Source organism: Marmota monax, unplaced genomic scaffold (genome assembly GCF_021218885.2).
Source record: "Marmota monax isolate L192 unplaced genomic scaffold, Marmota_monax_Labrador192_F-V1.1 WCK01_AAM20220418_F8-fsc00024, whole genome shotgun sequence".
Classification (NCBI taxonomy): Eukaryota; Metazoa; Chordata; class Mammalia; order Rodentia; family Sciuridae; genus Marmota; species Marmota monax.
The window spans coordinates 2866949-2882697 of record NW_026695224.1 but is presented as its reverse complement, the minus strand read 5'-3'; the positions used below and the strand labels follow the sequence as shown (position 1 = coordinate 2882697).

The 15749-nt window shown below is 49.6% G+C and overlaps 1 protein-coding gene across 2 annotated transcripts in view; it reads left to right on the top strand.

Annotated features, from left to right (window-relative positions):
• The window catches only part of N4bp1 (NEDD4 binding protein 1), a 50272-nt gene extending 43426 nt beyond the window's left edge, over positions 1-6846 (top strand). For both annotated transcript variants that reach the window (XM_046434413.2, XM_046434412.2), the window contains one exon: positions 1786-6846. In XM_046434413.2, the coding sequence (XP_046290369.1) occupies positions 1786-2143 (358 nt within the window). In that variant the 3' untranslated portion in view covers positions 2144-6846. The remainder of the gene's footprint in view (positions 1-1785) is intronic.
• The last annotated feature ends 8903 nt before the right edge of the window (positions 6847-15749 follow it).

The following is a 15749-nucleotide window of genomic DNA, read 5'->3' as shown; positions in this document are numbered from 1 at the left end:
AAAGACTAGAAGTGTAAAAGTGGTATTATAATCTTTATTTTGTGATACTGGAGATAGAACCCAAGGCCACTTTACCCTTGTCCTATATTCCCCAGTCACTCTTTTTTTTTTAAATTTTAAGTTGCTGACCTTGAACTTGAACTCCTCCTGTCAGTTTATTATGTTTATGTTAATGTATTTACTGTTCAAGAATCACTACCTGGGGGAACTGACAGTTACTCTTTACCATCTCCAGTATTAAATTTTTCTGAAATTGTTTAGTAGTTTCAGGGTTGTTTTTTGTTTTTGTTTTGTTAAGTTTAGGTTTTATTTTTAAGGAAAATAGTGATTGGTAGTGCTAATGGTTATTTCTGTTTTCAGAATTCTCAGGTAACAGATGTTAATCAGTCTTTTATGGGCCTAAATGGCAGATCATATAATATGGTGACAGACCTCTTTTCTTTTTAAACCAAAATAAGTTATTCTTCTGTGTATCTCCCAGCAGATGTTTGCATAAGAGTTTTCTGGAAGTCTCTAGAGAGGAAAACACTGCTCTCCCTGGTTTTTGTTGTTGTTGTTTGTTTTGGTATTGGGTCAAACCCAGGGACACTTTGTCACTGAGCTACATTCTCAGCCCTTTTCATTTTTTATGTTGAGACAGTGTCTTCACTAAGTTGCTGAGACTGTCCTCAAAGTTGAAATCCTCCTGTCTCAGCCTCCTGAGTTGCTGGGATTACAGGCATGAATCACCATACCTGGCTGCTTTCCCAGTAAAACTTCACAGCTGATCTTTGCCATTTATAACATGAGCTTTTGGGGCTCCAGGTTTGGACTTGGTAGTGGTTAAGGGAGTTCACACAGAGGTATTATCTTCTACAGAGACCAGCACAGTTTAAGTCCCCTGATGGATCATTTCTCTTTGAGTGTTGGGTTTTATTATGCAAATGAGGGCTTAGTTCCCAAGGGTCATGCACTCTTCCCACAACAGGAGGATGGCAGCCATTTCCAACACCTGCTGCATGTCAGCCCATCTCACTAACCCCTGCCCCAAGACCTGTGTGTGAGTCCAGGGCCTGTGGTTCAGATGGAACAGAGGGAGAGTTCTCTCTGCTTCCTCATTGTGTCCTTTTATCTCTTACCCAATGATTCTTTGTAAACGTGGTAAGTAATTGATAGTCTCTTCCTTCCTGAAGGGACTACTTTTTAAGTTATTTGAGTTTTTGAAATTAGGAAAACTGTTGAGCCAGTCCCATTTCTAGACTGCAAGCCAGTGTCAGGTGGAAGATTTTGAAACAATACAGATGCCCTCTCTGTACCCCCACATTCCCCCATATCCATCTGCATCAGGTTGTGGGCACCATTATAGTGCCTCACCTGTTATTTGGTGGGGAGGGGGAACCATGAGCCTGAGGTAGCTACCTTTCTACCCAAAGGGGCTCCTTTTTCTAATTCAGAATCATACTCTCCAGAATAGAAGGACACTGTGGTCCCTATTTTTTAAAAAATTCTCCCACGAATACACTGGTTTACTGCCAAAACAGGTGGATAAGGTCAGCCCTCAGACAGCAGGCCTGGGACGAATCTAGCTCATCCCCTGTCCTTACCAGTCTAGAGATGGGTATCAGTGAAAATCCCCGAGGCTCCCCTGTAGTTGCTGATATCGCTGCCTCCATGGCAGTCTGGTATCTTCCCTATTAAGCAGAGAGTGGCATCTTAAGGATCAGGGTTTGGATCAGCAGCACATGCTGTAGAGGGGTTTCTTGTTTATGTTGTAAGTACTCTCACCAAGACTCACTTCATTCACAGAGATATGCAACCCCTGCTCAACGCCCTGCCGAACGTGGGCATGTTTGACCCCAGCTTCAGGATTCCTGGCACCCAGGCAGCCAGCACCAGCCACCAGCCTCCAGGCCGGATTCAGGGAGCCTCTCCAAGCCACTGGCTTCCTCAGCAGTCCCACTTTCCGCTCCTGCCAAACCTGCCCAGTGTCCCGCAGAACCTGCCCATGCCAGCACAGAGGTCTTCTGCAGAAACCAGCGAGCTAAGGGAAGCCCTGCTGAAGATCTTTCCTGATTCTGAGCAAAGACTGAAAATTGACCAGATCTTGGTAGCCCATCCATACATGAAAGATCTAAATGCGCTCTCTGCCATGGTGTTAGATTGAAGACTGTGCTGAGAAGCTTGAGCTCATGGCCAAGGGATCAAACTTGAGCTAATGGTTATACGTGATGGGAAGTACCATAATGTGAAAAAACCTGTTTCCCAGTGTAAACATTGTTGTAGTATATAGAGAAAGAGAAAAAAAGAAAAGGAAAAAAAAAGATGTTTTGTGTATAAAAAAATCTGGGTTTTCAAAACCAGCTTTTTTCTATATATAAATTATGCTGCTATTACAGATTTAACATTTTCTGTAAAAGGAAAGTCTACATTTTCTGCCTGTTCAGAACTGTTTAATAGCAGTTACTCTTGAGTGTATTTACATTTTTATGTTTTTTAAACTATTTTCCTTAAATCTAAAGATATTGACAAATGGATATGATTAGCATTTCTAAATAAAAAGAGTTGCTTTCTTAAGGAAAGCAAGACCTCTTAAAGTATATTTTCTTGAGGTGAATATATCCTGTCCACTAACACGGAGTGTGCTCCCCTCTCCTGCCGCCTCTGCCCTCCCCTGGGAGTTGGGGTTGGTTTCCTCCTACGGGGTCTTTTGTCGGAGCCATTTGTGAGAGTGGACAAGTGGTGCCACTAGATGGCACTTTGTGCTTAGCCATTGTTTATGACCAGGGCAAAGTTAGACTCACAGAATATTGGGGCTAGAAGAAGCTTGAGAGCTAGTGTGGTCTCGCCTTTCTTCCCTTTCCACCCTACAGAGGAAGCAGCTGAGGCCCAGAGTGCTCACTGTCAGGACATGCCCACAGCCACTGCCACAGAGCAGCCAGGCAGGGGCAGACTGCTCACCCAGCGCCGTGACACACTCACCTCACCTGGGCCTCCATATACCTACTTGGCTCTCGAAGTCTTGTCTTTGCCTCAGAAGACCTCACCAGGGTCTGAGATGTTTATTGAAGGACCCAATATTTGTGGCCAGCTTTTGGCCCTAACCATGGAAGAACGTGGAGTTTGTACAGCTTTGCCAAAAAAAGTTTCTATTCTCGAGAATGACCCCAGCCAATAAATAGCATTAGTAGCCTCTGTGGGGCCCAGAGCCCCTCAGTTTATTTTTATGTGTTCTTCTCTTTGGTATCCTGCTAGCAGCTCTTCCTGTGAGTCTTTCCCAGAGCTAATTTATCTTAGTATTGTCTGTTTTCAGTGTCGCTCAAAATTGTCAGTGAAATTCCTTTCTGGTATAATTCTTAACATCTTTACTATTACTGGACCTTCGAAGGGCTTTGTCTTATATCTGCATTCTCCCTGGGCTGCTCTCAGTCAGTTTCATGTCCAGCTTATAGCTCGTGTCTCTCTTCCACCCAGAAATAGTGGCTGAGGGCTTGCTGCTGGTGTTCATGGTGTGGGACCTGGGTGGCATTCTTCGAGAGAAGAACCCAGAACCCTCCAGGTGGCCAGACTTGTATTTCAATTATGTTTTTGCCCAGATGCCTTGACAGTGCCTCATAATGCAAAAGTAGTTGTCAGCTGTCACTTTGGACAGGTTGCCGATTCAGCCAGCTGTGGAAGTAGAGGCAGGAGACTTGAAGTGAGCCAGGGAAGTGACTTTAGTCACAGTCACCTATGCCTCAGCTTCACAGCTGGTTGTTTCCAGAAGCACAGCAGAGGTGGGAGGGCTGAGGCCAGCTGTTGACTCTTACCTCCAGGCTCAGGATTTAGTCCAACATGTCACCAACCCCTTTATTTCTCTTCCATGTTAGGAAAGTGACACAGGAGACTCATCTCGATTGCCAGGGCTAAGCTTCCACTAATGTCAGGTGGAGTTGGCTAGGCTGAGAGGGTCATGAATTTTCTAGGCTCTAGAAGCAATTTGAACTTGACCTTTGAGTTCTGTAAGCCTTTGTGTTCTTGGTATTGGGTTTTTCTTTTTGGGTGGGTGAGGATACTGAAGATAACCCAGAGGCACTCTGTACCAATGTACATTCCCAGTCCTTATTTGTTTTTGAGACAGGGTCTTGCTAGGTTGTCGAGGATGGCTTCAAACTTGTGATCCTTCTGCCTCAGCATCCTGAGTCGCTGGGATTATAGGCATGTACCACTGTCCCAGACTCCCCCCGCCCCCCAGGGCCTCGAACACACAAGGCAAGTGCTGTACCACTTAGCTACATCCCCAGCTCTTTTTGAGAGCGGTCTTGCTAAATTGCCCAGGCAGTCCTCATACTTTTGATTCTCCTGCCTCAATCTCCCTGATAGCTGGGATTATAGATGTTTGCCACAGGGACTTAGTATTGTTTCTGAGAGATCTACATACCCTCTTTCCTTTTCTTGAATATGGGAGGGGAGAAGAGGAAGTGGGAAGAGTACAGAAATGCATTATATTGTAAATTATAACATGAAATATAATTCATGTTTGTTTTTCTGAAATTAATCATGCTTATTTAAGTTAAATATTTAAAACCCCATTAAGAAAACCAGTATCAAACCATTAAAGAAAGCTCATGACCTGTTAGCCACTTCCTCTCAACTGGGTTCTGTTGCTTAGAGACTTGTAGGTGCTCTACCTCCTGTGTAGATTTCTCCCACCTGTGACTTTAGGAGTGCCAGCAGGAGCACTTCCTTGTAATTGTAATTCCTTCTTGCTTTTACATGGAGTGGCTCTGCCTTCTGTGTGTCGTGGCATTTATGCAAGGTGGCTGGTGGGGCAGAGTATGTCTCTTATTCAGCCCACAAAGTGTCTGACGCTCAGAGCGATTGTCCAGGTCAAAGCCCAAGTAGCTGGTGGAGCTGATTGATTCCTGACCCTGTATTTTCTCCTAGGCCCCAGATACCATCTCTGGGAATAAAGAAAGACAATCTATCAAATGGCATGTGTTGAGACCCTAAAGTCTGCCAGTCAGGAGTATCAAGTGCGCATCGGCCATCCTTGGTGAAGGGCCAGCATTGTTGAACAGGCTCAGCTCTGTTGCCAGGGACTCTTGCCAGGGTGCAGCTTTTGGAATAGAGTCACTTTTGTAGACTTGTTGTGGCATTTGTGGAATGTGAAGGGGGACTCAATGGTGTACACATGGAAACCCAGGCTCTCCATAATGCTCTTCTGACCCCTGCCACACGCCCCATGGCTCCCCCCAAGCGGGCAGTCATTCCAGGCACTAGCCCACCTCGGATCCCAGCCTGCGCCCCTCACTTCTGCAGTGTGGTCTTCCATTGGGAATCTCACCTCCATCTCTCATCAGTGCTTCCTCATCCTCACCTGTGCGTTCCTCCAGTGTCTCTGAACAATCCTAATTTGTTCAGTTACTCTGCTTACCTCCATTTCTTTTTTTTCCCCAACTTCTTTTTTTATTATCTACCTCCCCATTATTCTCCACGTATTTCTGATCCTTTAGATTAAAATAAATAGCTGGAGTGTCTGAGGAGTCATGTACATTCCTTGTTGATGCTTCTCTCAACTTCCCATTCTCTAATCCTGGGTTGCAAACTTCGTTTCTGCCCCATCACTCGAAAGTAGTCCAGGAAGAACCTCCAGGGCTACGAGATTGAAAGTCCAGAGGCCTCTTCTCAGTTCTTCATCTTGATATGTACACTCAACCACCCAACATCTGATACCATTGGCCTTATTTTCCACGTTTTCCCTTTTTAGACAGTCTTCATTCCTTTTCTTTTACCTAAAGACCAACCCTTAATACGTTCTCTTTGTCTTACAGGTGATTCTCAACCTTTGGGCCACCTATGAGGCTCTCCTTGAAAAAGCAGATTGGGCCTGGAGATGTAGTTCAGTGGTATCAGGCTTTCCTAGCATGCACAAGGCCCTGGGTTCAATCCTCAGCACTGAAGAAAGTTAAAAGTGCAGATTATTGGGCTCCACCCCGAGGTGTGGACTCAGTGGCTGTGGAGGAAAACCTGGGAATCCACTGCTTTAGGAGCACACCCTGATGATTCCTGTTTAAGTGGTCTATGGATCACATTTTGAGAAACTGCATTCACCCTTAGGGGTCACTATTCTGTAACTCCACTCTCCTTCTGTAGCTATTCTTATCCTGTCACCAGCCCTGTGGAATCCTCAAACTCCCTAGACCCTTGTCCTGCATCTGTTGTTCTTTCTCTTTCCCCATGCACTCTCTCTGAGGGCCCTGTGAGGTTGCCCTCTGCTTACCACTGCCTATTAGTCGCTCTCAAGCCGTCTCCAAGGGCATTGGTTCCTGACTGCTCAGCCTACCTCTTTAGTTCCCCCCTCTCCAGAATGCACAGTGTTCCGGGTTTATCTTCCAGAAACCCCCCTCTGTCCACCCTCTTACTCTTCAGTGATTTCCCATGTTGTAACAGAGCACCAAGTTCAGAGCCCGTGGGCCTAGAATTCATGACTGTCTGCCTTCTGGCCATACTTGATTGTCCATTTTGTGTACTGTACCCAGCCACACAGATTTCCTCAGTTCCTGTGGGCTCCTCCTGTGTTGTACCTCTTCTCTGCTAGAAATGCCTTTCTTCCAGATGGCTTCCTCCTCGGAAGCCCATCCTTGCCCGTTCTCTGACTAGAAGCAGCCCCATGGTGTTCTGTGGCCCCACAGCACTTTGTGTCTCGCTTCCAGCACGTGTGGCTCTGGCTGGTGTTGCTGCAGCTGACTGTGTACTGTGTCACTTCCCTCTCTAGACTGTGAGCTCCTCGTGGGCAGGGACCGTCTGTGCTCCCTCTTTGTATTTCTGTGGCACCTAGCACAGTGCCTTGCACTTGATAGGTGCTCAATAAATGTCTGCTCGAGTGAACTGGAGGACGGTGCCTTCTTACTGCGACATCCGGCAGCAGTACTGGGAGGACCTTCAGAAGTGGTGTTCACAAGGGCCAGGAACCCACTGCCCTGCTGCGGCAGGCATGGGGCCGTAGGCGGGCAGCTGCCTGGCTCACTCCATTCTCCCTTTCCTTCAGAGCTTCAGCACACTGTCCTGGGCAGGTGGCATGGCCTGACAACATGCTCAGCACCAGGTACTCCCAGTTTCACTCCAGCCAGCGTGGTGCCTTAGGGTTTCCCCTGGTGAAAGCCATGGGATGCCTTGCCCACGTCTGCCATGGGAGTGGCTGATCCTTGGGAGGAAGGAAGCAGAAACATTCCTGGCATGGAGAGCTCCAGGTTCTCATCAAGGAAGCCCTTCCTCAGATGTCACCATGCCCAGTGTTGTAACACATTTCTTTTTCTGCTAATTCACACCAGACTTACATCCCCAAAATCAAGAGTCTACCTTGAGTAAAACACGTGTCCACGTTCAATGGGAGAGGTCCGGCTTCTGTTTAGAAAGGTGCCATACAGCACTTAGGGGTGGTCACCCCAGTCAGAAAATGTCAGAGCCCTGTAATTCCTGAGTACACATCCCCTCAGAAGAGAGCCCCCCACCCCCACCCCGTGGAGCAGCCTGTTTCCTGCTACTGTCTCTGCTCACATCCACTTCCTCTCAGGGCTCTAAATCCCCGTTATGAAGTTCTTTGCTCATCAACTGGGCAGAGACCAGCCTGGTGTCTTGGAATTTGACGTCCCTGTACACTTGAGTTTACCCCATCAGTAAAATAAGCTTAAGATAAGCCTTCTTCAAGGCCCTGGGAGGAACGTGTGTTGGGACCTCTGAGGCACCTTTAATGGTGCCTGGCGTAGAGCCATTGGTGAATGTACTCCTGTGGACACACGTAACTGCCTACCGTTGCTCCCTCCCGTCTGTGCTGACAAAAGCCCAGATACAGATCTTCAGGGTGTGATGTGGTCCTCTGATCTCGCCCACCACCAGAAGAGTGGACCTGGATGAGGACACACAGGTTAGTACCTTTTTCAGAGCTTCAACAGGGCCCCAGGAAGCCCAGCTGAGGCCTAGAGAGGCCTTTATTCCTTAAAGTGGGCTGGCATGAGGATCACCCCGCAGGTGTCATTGCTAGAGAACAGAGGACAGTGGGCAGAGTCGCCACGTTCAGGCATGCTGCTCCCCATGCTGAGTGCTGAGCGCCCACCATGTACCCCAACATGGGTTTTTCTCAGTGCTCTCAGCAGTGCTCTGGGGTGGACTGTTATCTCCACTTTGTACAGAGAAAACCCGAGGTATAGAAGGGCTAGGAACTTGAGTTCTCGAAATTCCTTCCACCTCCCCAAAAGGCCAATCTCCTTTCCTCCAGAGGTGACTCTATGGCCAGATGGTGTATAAGATGGCCCTCCTTTACCCTGTGAAAAGAATGGAGGGCCATGACAGGCCTGGGTCAAGGTTGCCTGCCTGCTGGCTGAGGGAGGCTGAGGAAGGAAGCCGCCTCCCACCTTCCTGAGCAATGGGGCCTGTCCAACCCTGTTCCCGTGGGAGAATGCCAAGAACACATTCTTACAAAGAAAAAGTTGACCAGAGCTACAGAAGCCGGTAGGAGGAGGCCCAGCAGGCATCATGCCCACCTTCCACTTCATTTATGGACACACGATCAGTAACCGGGCTCTTGATGGGTTTTGAAAACTCAAAGCAGCCTTTTTCGTTCCAGTCCTCTTTTGACACCTGTGGTGCCAGGATGGGGGGCGTTTGCTGGGGAATCTGAAGTTGGACAGGCAGGGATTTGCCCAGAATCAGGGCAGAATTCCACAGCAAGTGCTGGAGACTTAAGCCAAGTGGGCTTGAATCAGCCCCCTCCCACCACCTCCGGCTTGGTGGCTTTAGCGCCCAGAGTCACAGGACTCCAAACCACAGACTACACACAGCCTTTGGGGCTTTCCTTAACCACTACCCCCCTGGTCCCCAGGGAGCCATGCTGGGCCCCACAGCCTGAAACCCAGGCTGGGGTCAGGCCTGGGCAGGCCCTGCCCTTCCCCACTCCCTGCCCCCAGCAGAGGAGGCAGCCTGAGGAAAGAATGTGCTTGTCTGCCTGCTTGTCTGGCTCCCAGATCAGTCTAGGGTTTCAGTCACCAAAAAAGGCAGCAGGAAGAAGACCTCCGGCAGCTGGCCCCAGGGACATGGCTTTACTCACTGAATCCCCATCCACCATCTCCTGAGGCTGCAGGTCCCCTAGCCTCACAAGCGCCCCACACCTCTGAACAGGGCTGGGCATGCTGCTCATTCCTGAGGCTCAATCAGTAAGCGACGGAGGTAGGGCTGGGGTCCCAAACACCTACTTCCTCTCTGGAGGCTTCTGCTTTCCTGGCCCCTCTATGATTCCTTCCCCCGCCACCCCGTTCTTGAGCAGTCCTGGAGCAGACATGTGCAGGGGACAGTGCTGGGGGATGGGAGGAAAGAGCCAGAATGGCCCTCGTTCTGAAGGCTTATCCGTGCTCACCAACGCCTGGGTTGAGCACGTGGGCCTTGCTCTGATATCTAGGGCTATGTGACCTTGAGAAAGTTATTCAGCCTTCCAAGGCCACAGTTTCCTCATCTGTTGATGAAATTGATGGCACTGTTCCTAGAGCTGGTGGTTTTCAGTCCTTACTACTTGAGTCACTGCCAGGAGAGCTTTTCCAGTATTCAAGCCCAGCCCACGCCACAGCCCAGTGCCATCTAAACCTCACATCTGTCCCTATTTTCTGTCAGTCCCCATTTATACCAGTGTGTCCTCAAGGTGGAGAACCACTGCTCCACTAAAGAACTGTTGCAACCCAAACTGAACCCCAAGTCATGGACCTGTGCCCCAGGAGAGTCCCTCCCTTTGCTGATGTCCCATCATTAGGAAGGTGCCTTTGCACCTGGAAAGCCTGTCATTCCTTAGAATGCAGAAGGCTCCACAGCCGTCCCTAAAGGCCTCATCCATTCTTTGGTCCTTTTCAAATCCAAGACCTTGCAGAAGCAGATCACAGCGGGGAGCCCTGAGCCCCGGAGCCCAAAGACCTTTCCAGCTCCCCGCTTTCTTTCCACAGTGCCTGGTCCAGCTGTGTGTCCTCACTTTCTGAAAGAAGCCAACTCTAATGATATCTGGGGACAATCTCTGAAGGAGGGAAGTGGCTGGCATCTGCTGAGCACACAGACTTTTTTCCATCAAACCAGAGCCTTCAAACTGCCCCACCATACCCTACCCCTGCAGACAGCAGCCACTACAGGTCTGGAGTCCTGGGGCGCTGTGGAGAGGTGTCTCCCCCACTCTGGAGAAGGGCAGGAGAAGGTTTCCAAGTAGATAATTCTTTCATAGTTTGTACAGAGGCCCTGATGGCTTGAGTTGCCTACAACCACAGGCAGTTAGGTGAGGCGACACTGGAATCCAGATCTTATTCCCACCTGTTCTTTCCACTGCCTCCCCAGATGGGGGGTCTCTTCCCTGGGAGAGTTTTCCCATTGTCAGATGCCTCTGGGTGTGTCCCTGAGGCCGGGACCGTCACATACCTGCAGAAGTGGGGTGGGGAGAGTGACGTCACGCGTTCGTCCTGGACCCCTGGCTCTGACGGCACCCGGAGATCCTTGACCACCACAGAAGTGGCTGTCTGCAGAAGTAGTAGTGTCCACCCCAACATTCTAGCAAGCTTGGATTATTTTGCTACCTTCAGGCCTGAACCATCCTGGAGGCTTGTTACCCCTGTCCCTGTTCCAGGTGACCACAAGGAAAATCTACAGCATGGGGCCAGGACCAGGGCTGAGAATCGGCCCCGATGTGAAATGACTTTAAGACATGTTCCTTGACCCTACTCCAGCTCCACAGCCACCTTCAAGACTGGAGATCCAGGCCCCATCTGTCTGGTGTCAGGTTCCCCACCCCCCAGGGACCCCTCAGTCCCTCTAGAGCTGCTCACCAACTTCCTATTTGAGTCCACCTCCACAACAGCCCAGTGGGGAAGGCAGAAATGGTTATCTCCCAAGAGCCATTTGTGGTCAGCAAAGTCAAGGCCTGTATCCAGGTCTCCACATTCAGAGAATGCACTCTTTCCCTCCCCTGAATGGTTCAGGAAACCACAGCGGGGGCCCATTCATTCATTCATTCATTCACTATTCTCACCTCTGTTCAAACCTTCCAAAGGCAAGATGTCTGGTGGGGCACACCCTGTGGGAGGCTGGGCACAGAGACCAGGGACTGAAGAGTAAATGGGGTGAATGGGCAAGAGTCCAGCTGGATCCCCAGTTCCTGGGTGAGCAGGCCGTGGATGAGAGTCCTGGCAGGGGAGCCAGCGTGTGGGAAGGAAGGCCACGGAGTGGGAGCTTTCCAGGGACTCAGGAGTTTTCTGAGGCTGGAGAGGTCAAGGAAGAGGGCCTGACTGTGTTCTGAAGGATGCGTCTGCCTTCTGTCCCTGGGCAGGGGGCCTCAGTGGGAGGCCAGCAGGGTTTGCACTCTGCTTTTTGGAAACACCTGTCTTTCTGCATCTTGGAGACCACTCCTGATCCAGCCCTCTGACTCCTCTGGAACAGAAGGGCAGCCTGGGTTTCCAGCCAAACCAGCTCATCCCGTGGCATATTGAGGGGTTGGTGGTGTAGGGATGGGGCCTCGGCTGCACAGCTGAGCTCCAAAGCATCAGTTCAGGGAGCCCAACCTGTCAGCAGCATGTGACGGCCCAAGAGTGGCAACCATTACCTGGGACTAAATGATCGGAGATAAATCTTCCCAAAGCCCCCGAGATGGGCTGTCTCCTCAGCAGCTGGCTGTTGCTTGGGTCTCCATTTGTCCCATTCTCCTGGGGTCAGTCAGTCCTGCCACCTGTAACTGCAACGTTCATGACCTTCTCTGGTACCAAGAAAATGCATCTGGTTCCTTGTTAGGAAAAAGCAAAAACAAAAACTGTTGGATTTTTTAGGAGCAAAGATTCATTCCTTGTTCATTTATGACAATATAAATCCTCTACTCCAGAGAGTTCTTGACTGCTCTGAGTCTTGGTTTTCCCCATTTTTACTCTTGGTCACTCTGTTTGACCAGATAAAGTCATTGTCAGCTTACACCTGGCAAACCCTACACAATCAAGGTGGGGGCTAGTTCCTTTTTTCTTTTTGATTTTTTTTTGAAATGTAATTGACAGGTAGATGAGTACACAGATCACAATCATGCAGCCTGCTGGGTCTTCACACGGGGAGCCCACAGCCTCACCAGCACCAGAAGAAAAGAACATTTTAACTTCCCAGCGCTCCCCCTGCCCTCTATCCCCACCCCCATCAAGGTAACGACCACCCCGACTTCTAACAGGCTAGAAAAAGGCTTCCTCTGCCTTCCTGCCAAGTGGACAAACCAGGACCCTTTTTTAAAAAGGCAAAAAGGAAACAGAGCAGGAAGTCAGGGGTTCCAGGGCTCCTACGCAGGACACCAGGCGAGAGAGAGATCATCGCCCTCAGTCTCAGGGTGGGGGGCCCATCTCCCCTAGGGCTGGGACTTTCCCGCCAAGGGGGCCCCAGGGGGAACCTCCAGGAGCCCATATGCAGAAAGCCAAACAGGCATCACTTTCAAAGAAAAAAAAAAAACACATTTTTCTTGTTTATAAAAAATTGTGTGACATTTTAGAACCATATGCCCAGTTAGTGGACCAGAGCAGAGCAGCAAAAGAAGGCTATTTTATTTTATTTTTTTTAGGTTGGAACCTTGAATGAATTGCGTCCAGCTGCCCTGCATTCCGGGGGCCCCTCTGCTGCGCCCTCTCTGAACGAGCGTGCTTGTTCCTTGCCCGCCTCTCCCCGTGCTGGGTAATTGCAACCATCTGTCCAGAGTGGAAACTCGTGCTTTCAGGCCCCAGCAATGCCTGCTGCTCCCTGGAGGGTGATTGTAGGTCACTGGAAGTCCCTCCCCCTGCTGCCCATGAGCCCAGCTCTTCTCAGGTCAAGGGCACCCCAGCCCTGTCCCAACTCTGCTGGGGATTGCCTTAGGCTCAACCCTTCCCCTTTCTGAATGTCAGTGTCCCAGAAAGTCCCCATGCTGCTATTAGACTGAACAACTGTGAGCCCCCAGATGCCAAGCAGTGTGGGGTTTTGATTTAGCAAAGAGTTCCCCAGGGTCAGCTCCAAGACCCCGCTTCTAGGAGGTCTCCAGGGGTGGGGGGAACTTCAACTGTGGCGGATCATGACGTCCCTCTGTTCAGTCATCATTTTTTTTTTTTTTTTTTTTGGCAGCTTCCACACACAGGCACAGGGAGCACACAGCTGTGAGCCACAGAGCAGCATCCTGCCAAGTGGAGCTGTGGCTTCTGTCACCTGCCTGTCACAACTTCCATTAGTTTTGCTGTGGTCAGCATTGGGCAGATAGCAGTGCTGGAAAGCAAGACGCCCACCTCCCTGAGCCCCCTGGGGGAGAGAGAGGGGTCGAACAGCTGGTTGTGCCCTGGAGCCCGTCACTCCTGGGCAGGGACTGAGAAGGAAAAACACAGGGAGCCACAAGATGCAAAGCCCAGAGTCCTCACCCTGCTTAGGTCTGGGAAGCCCTTGGAGGTTCTGAACAATGAGGAAATGTTAACTGAAAAGTGGGAGTGAGAGCACCCTGCCCCAACATCAGAGCAGGGAGACCTGGCAGAATCACCCCTCCAGTGCCCGGGAGGTGCCCTGCAGAGTCCCAGGGTGGGGACGGTGCTTGGGCCACTGAGCACAAGGCAGGCCGTCTTGGCAGGGGAGGAGAGCTGGCTGGCCTGTGGCACTGCATCCTCCCAAGGTTCAAGAAAACCTAGAAATCTGGAGTTTTAAAAATGTAAATTCAAGTCGGGTTTTTAAAAAATTATTGCTATTTATGTATGTACGCATGAGCTCCCCTCTACCCCTGACCCACATCCCCAGCCTCAAATCCATTTTTCTTTTTTGGAAGGAGGGTACTGGGCATTGAACTCAGGGACACTCAACCCCCTGAGCCTCATCCCCAGCCCTATTTTGTATTTTATTTAGAGACAGGGTCTCACTGAGTTGCTTAGCACTTCATTTTTGCTGAGGCTGGCTTTGAACTCATGATCCCCCTGCCTCAACCTCCCGAACCACTGGGATTACAGGCGTGGGCCACCACTCCTGGCTCAAATCCATTTTTCAATCTTGGCTCAGTTTTTTTTTTTTTTTTTAACTACTTCTATAGATTCAGAGCAACTCCTATCAATATTCCAGCAGGATTTTTGGTGAAAGCTTTCAAATTGATTCTAAAATATATATGGAACAGCAAAGGACCTAGAATATCCAAAAATAATTTTGGAAAAGAGCAATCAAGTTGGAGGACTCACTCTACCTGTTCTCTAGACTTGGTATAAAATTAGAGTAATCTCTGGGTGGAGGGGCACATGCCTGTAATTCCAGGGACTTGGAAGGGTGAGGCAGGAGGATCCTCAGGTTCGCGGCCAGCCTCAGTAACTTAGCAAGACCCTGTCTCCAAATAAAAAATAAAAAGGGCTGGGGATGTAGCTCAGTGGTAGAGCACCCCTAGGTTCAGTCCCCAGTAACACACACACACACACACACACACACAACCTGCTGTAATCAGGCCATCATATTATTGGCAAAAGGGTGAACACAGAGATCATTGGAATAGAAGGCAGTGTCTAAGAATAGATGCATGCAAATATGGTTAAATGGACTTTGTACAAAAGCATACAGACTGTTCAATGGAGAAAGGATTTGTTCAACAGATGGTATGTCCACATAAAGGGCAGCCTTAGATGGCTCCATACCCATTGCCCCTGGCATTCAGGACCTGTGGCGTGCTTTTGATCAATAGGTTGTGGCTCCGTCTCCATTGCTGACCACCCCGGACTCCTCGCTGGACAGTGAATAAGCAGATGTACTGGGCAAGCCCACCTACCATACCTGCAGGAGCTGAGCGGGACCAGCAAAGAGCAAGACCCTCAAATCCTACAGCTACCGGGAAATGAATTCTGCCAACAACTTGAAAGAGCTTAGAATTAGATTCTTTGCAGTTATGCTTCCTCATGAGGACTCTGTTTGGTGACACCCTGATTGCAGCCTGGGAGAGCCTAAGAGGATGTCACTCAGTGGTGCCTAGACTCCTGACCCACGAGAACTGTGAAATAATAGATACGTGTTGCTTCAAGCCCCTAAAAATGCAGCATGGAAAACTAATAAAATCGATAAACCAAAATTTAAAAATGAATCTCTACCCATACAGATACAAAAATCAACCCAAAATTATAAAACTTTTGTAAGTTTTATAATTTTACACTTAGGTCTAAGTGTGAAATTATAAAACTTACAAAAGACAGAAACAAAAACATGGAACTTAGGTCATTTGCCCCAGGACCTTCTTAGGTGGCTGACCAATTTTAAGATGAACAGTGTCCACCCCTGGTCTGAGCAGTTTCTACCTTGTGTACGACCGATCACCACCTCCTGGGCTGGGGGCACAGCTCAGTGATAGAGCACTTGTCTAGCATGTGTGGGACCCTGGTCCCAGAACCACACAAAAGAAAAGAAAGAAGGAAGAAAGATGACAAAAGACGTCACCATGTGAGGGCCACGGACAGAAAACTAGACAAGGTAAGTGCAAGGACAGACACAGCTTGAAAGGACTCTCATCTGTGCCTCTGTGCCCTTTTGTGCCCACATTTGGAGAGTCTGTAGGGAGACACAGGCTGGGGATGCCACGGCCCTCAGATGCCTCCACCAGGATCCTCCACCAGGCTGCCAGGGCTGCAGGTCCAGGCAAGCTGCGGCTGCCAGGAAGCCCCACCTGAGAAGGCTGGACAGTCACTGGGTGTTAGAAGAGGGGAAAAGGGTGCAGAAAGCTACCTGGGCCCATCCCTTTCCAAGAAAAGCCTCCAGGAAAATAGGCAGCTCAGCCC